Source organism: Diadema antillarum, unplaced genomic scaffold (assembly GCF_040938485.1).
Source record: "Diadema antillarum isolate AM-2024a unplaced genomic scaffold, OU_Dant_1.0 scf00000003, whole genome shotgun sequence".
Taxonomy (NCBI): Eukaryota; Metazoa; Echinodermata; class Echinoidea; order Diadematoida; family Diadematidae; genus Diadema; species Diadema antillarum.
The window spans coordinates 2,671,138-2,675,015 of record NW_027270892.1 but is presented as its reverse complement, the minus strand read 5'-3'; the positions used below and the strand labels follow the sequence as shown (position 1 = coordinate 2,675,015).

Here is a 3,878-nt window from a genome sequence, read left to right as displayed (position 1 = left end):
CGATACAATCATTTCTTATGAAGCAAACACACACATTATACATATGTGAGATATGACAAAGGAGAAGGGGTGGGTACCTTTTTGTAGCTGTAGTATGATATATTTATATATATAAATATATATATATATATATATATTTATATATATGTGTGTGTGTGTGTGTGTGTGTGTGTATCAGACTTGAGAGCAAACTTAGGGCAAAAGACAGTTTCATGAAGGCTGAAACTATTGCATTGTAGATCCTAACTTTCGACGAAGAGAAGAAGAGGATTTACTTAACTTTTATATGTGTTTTTGCTTGATGCAAAATATAACCCTTTCCCACATTCATCACAGAAGCAAACAGACTTTCAATCAGTAAGTACATTGTGTGTAATATCATTATGCGAATAAACAAGGAATGACTATGCAATAATTATGTACTCATTGTACTTTGCGATTGTCATAAATTTATCTTCTCTCTGTCTCTTCTCTTTTCTTCTTTCAGAATGTAGACCCTTGTTCTCACTTTCCTGCACATGTTCGGCCATCACAGCGGACGAAGTAAACGCTTGATCAAGTTGGAACATCGCATTATCAGGGGCTTTCAAGGTATCCCGTTGCCAGGTGAAACCGCAATTTCCAAGCCGGGTAACCAGGGCAGCAACTGTAGGACGTGAACATTGAGCCCCAGTTCCAGTTTCATATCGACAGTGATCGACAGGATGCCAAAGAGGAAATTCAAACATGTCTTTATCATCATAAATCGACCTCAAGTTGCAGTGAGTGATGCAGTTTGCCGTTATTCAGCGGGCATTTAGGATACTGTCTCGCACTCATATATACTTTTGCTCGTCGAAAATGAACGTGAGATAATCAGACTAATAATTCTCTAATAACAACATGGGATCGAGGGGCGAGAAGAAGTCGGGGCTGGTGGGGGAGAAATCCCACATGGTTCATTCCGTGAACTGGAAGCTGGATGCGATGCTGAAGAAAGAGCTCGGGATGCTAGATACCTCCAAGCGCCGCGTGGAGCACAGGATAGCCATGGACCAGGTTGTCGCCAAGAAACGCTTCCAGGTCAAGCTGCACCGCTCCAAGGTCTTCCACGCCCGGATGAAGGGCGACACGGAGATGCTCCGGAAGCTGATCACCAAAGACAACTACGACTTCCACACCAACGCGACCTCGGTTGATGTCCTCAACAAGCGGAGGGAGAAGGATTTGGCCAAAAAGCGAGTCCTTCATCGTCAGTCCCAGGACAAGATGATGACGCTTCGCACCCCTACCCCAGCTGCTACCAAACCCACCATCGAGATCCCCGACCTCCCTGGTGACAACGGCAGTCAGCGTCCGAAGACCCGCGCGGGGCTCGAAGGCACGCAGGATGCCGTATCTCTGGTGAGACCAATGACTGCAATCGAAAGGATCTCTAGTGCAAAATATCTGGCCGCCAGAGCAGCCAAACAAAGACCCGTGACAGCTTTAATTAACAGGACCAAACTAAACTTTAAGACGGACAAATATTCTCCCGCAACGCAGCCAGTGCCTGAAATAACGAGTAACGCCACTACTATGAAAATGATTCCAGAAAAGAGTGGTAAGGTTGGGCCGGAGAGAGTTACCATAAAAATCACATCTATAGATGAAAATACAAACGATGCAGATAAAGAAAGTGACCCTAACGTCAATCAAAACGTGCATGAGAAGGCGTCTGACGAAAAAGGAGCTACGACTAACTCAGCAACTCGCGATTCTGACGAAATTGACCACAAAGATAATGTGGAAAATGGAAACAGCAATGGTACGTCGACAAAATCAGAAGAGAATAGCAAAGAAACTCTCACCATTGGCGTTCCGAAGAAATCGATTTTGAGACCTCGCACTGCTCCAGGCAAAAGTCAGCGTGTCTCAACGTCCGGTTCATCGTCCTCTGAAGGAAAGACGCGACCCCGAACATCGGTTTGCATCTCCGAACCAGTAACGGTCAATGCAGAGGCAACTGAATCTCCGGCAGTTCTAAAATCGGATGATTGCGCTAGCGTTCCTCGGCCCAAGACGGGCGGTAAGAAGTCAAAGTCGAAGTCGCCCAAGTCGAAACGGAAGCAAAGCCTCGTCAGCATCTTCAGCGAGGAAAAGAAACTCACGATCATGGACATCGACGAGGGGCGCCGAGAGCGTGCCAATCAAGATACGCGCATCAAGGGCTTCGTCAGCACCCTCGATGACGTGAAGACGGACCCCGACCTCATTGTCGACTACTACATGGCGCGGCTCCTCGAGGATTCGTCGATCTCGGGCGGTCAGAAGAACGTTCAGCGCATTCGAGACATGCCCGATTCGGACTACGACAAGGACCTTGCCAAGAGGAGCCTGGGTGATTTGAACAAGAACACGGTCACGTTCCGCGACGTCAACCGAAACTATTCGGAATACAAACATGACCCGTACACGCCATTGCACCCGACGTCGATGGGTTTCAACCTCACCTCAAGGAACAGCTCGTTGGGTGGTGTTGCGAGACATGAGAGTCGCATCACGCAGCCGACTACGGCTTGGCAGGCTGTTGACTCGGACTCTGATTGATAATGTACCTAGGTATAGTCACTTGTTCACCAAAAATGTTAATGGGGAAAATCATATCAATGTAACTAAACCATTTTCGCTTGTATTTCATTTAAACACTTTGGGAGGAATAATTGACATTTTTGGCATCAACACCATCACTATGGTCACTGTGGGTTGTTAGAACAGGCACACCAACCACCGGTTTGAAAGCTAAGTTTTCGTTCTCCTTCGAACAATTTATGATTTTGGTCTTTTTCATTTCATCATGTGATATCTCTATTTGAAGGTGTTACGTAGTACTTATCTGCAAATTCAACATTGGGCTCTATTATCTCTCACGGGCTGTATGACAGCGTTGGCTACCAATTTATCAGTGTCAACGGGATTTAACGCCAATATTTCTTCTGTGAAGTTTTATTCACTGCTCTAAATTCGTTCTATGAACGGCTTTTTCGTATGTGGGAATGTTATTTTCTTGCCACAGGTATATGCTGTAACATGTGATTGTATATGTCTTCTAGAAGAAATAGAACTAACAGGTCTTTTTTTCTAGCTCCAGAGTTAGTTATCATGTTGATGTGCAACTCTTAAAGGGTCGTGAAGGTGTTAGGGTGATTTCACAAGGCGATTTCTGTGTGAAGTAGTGGTGTCTAAGTTCAGTGACGTTTGCGTGAAAAACGGTCATATCATTTTTTATTTTCTCTCTCAACTCGATGATGAAAACTGTAACACTGTTGTCAAGTTCCATGTCACATGTCTTTCTTTCTTCAATTTTCAAGGTGATATGTTGTATTAAAAAACGCCGATTATCTATGGTAAGATTGTTCATAGTTTATTCGCCCATTCAATCAATATGCAGAGCTCTATCAAATCCAGAACCATCCGCATGATTGCAAGAGTTGGGAGTATACATACGACAAGGAGAAACCAGGACAAAGCAATTTCCAGCAATAAGGACCCTCCCCCCCCCCCCCCCCCCCCAGAAAAAAAAGGAAAAAAAGGGGAATTTAGAACCAGTTGAAAGTTAGTCTGGAAAGAAAGAGTAAGGTTTCCAAAGCTCCAGAATAAAATTTGATCGTATATTATTGAACAAAAGGTGAAGATTTATAAAATTATGAAGTCAATATGAATATGAAAATAATGAATTGATGTCGTCTCCACACAACTTGCCATACAGTTTGCACATAAGATTTCGACATTATCCATTTTTTGTTCGCACTCAACTATGCCCCAGTCTCAAACCCTGATATATGTGACTAATTGATATTGCGAAGTTAATAAACTAGGTATAACGTTATGGTTTACAATCTTATAACAGAAAAAAAAAT

General features: G+C 43.8%; 1 protein-coding gene across 1 annotated transcript; it reads left to right on the top strand.

The window, feature by feature from the left end:
* The first annotated feature begins 882 nt into the window (after nt 1-882).
* Nucleotides 883-2,568, top strand: LOC139735207 (uncharacterized). The gene has a single exon (XM_071645995.1). It carries the CDS (start codon nt 883-885, stop codon nt 2,566-2,568), a length of 1,686 nt encoding a protein of 561 aa, XP_071502096.1.
* The last annotated feature ends 1,310 nt before the right edge of the window (nt 2,569-3,878 follow it).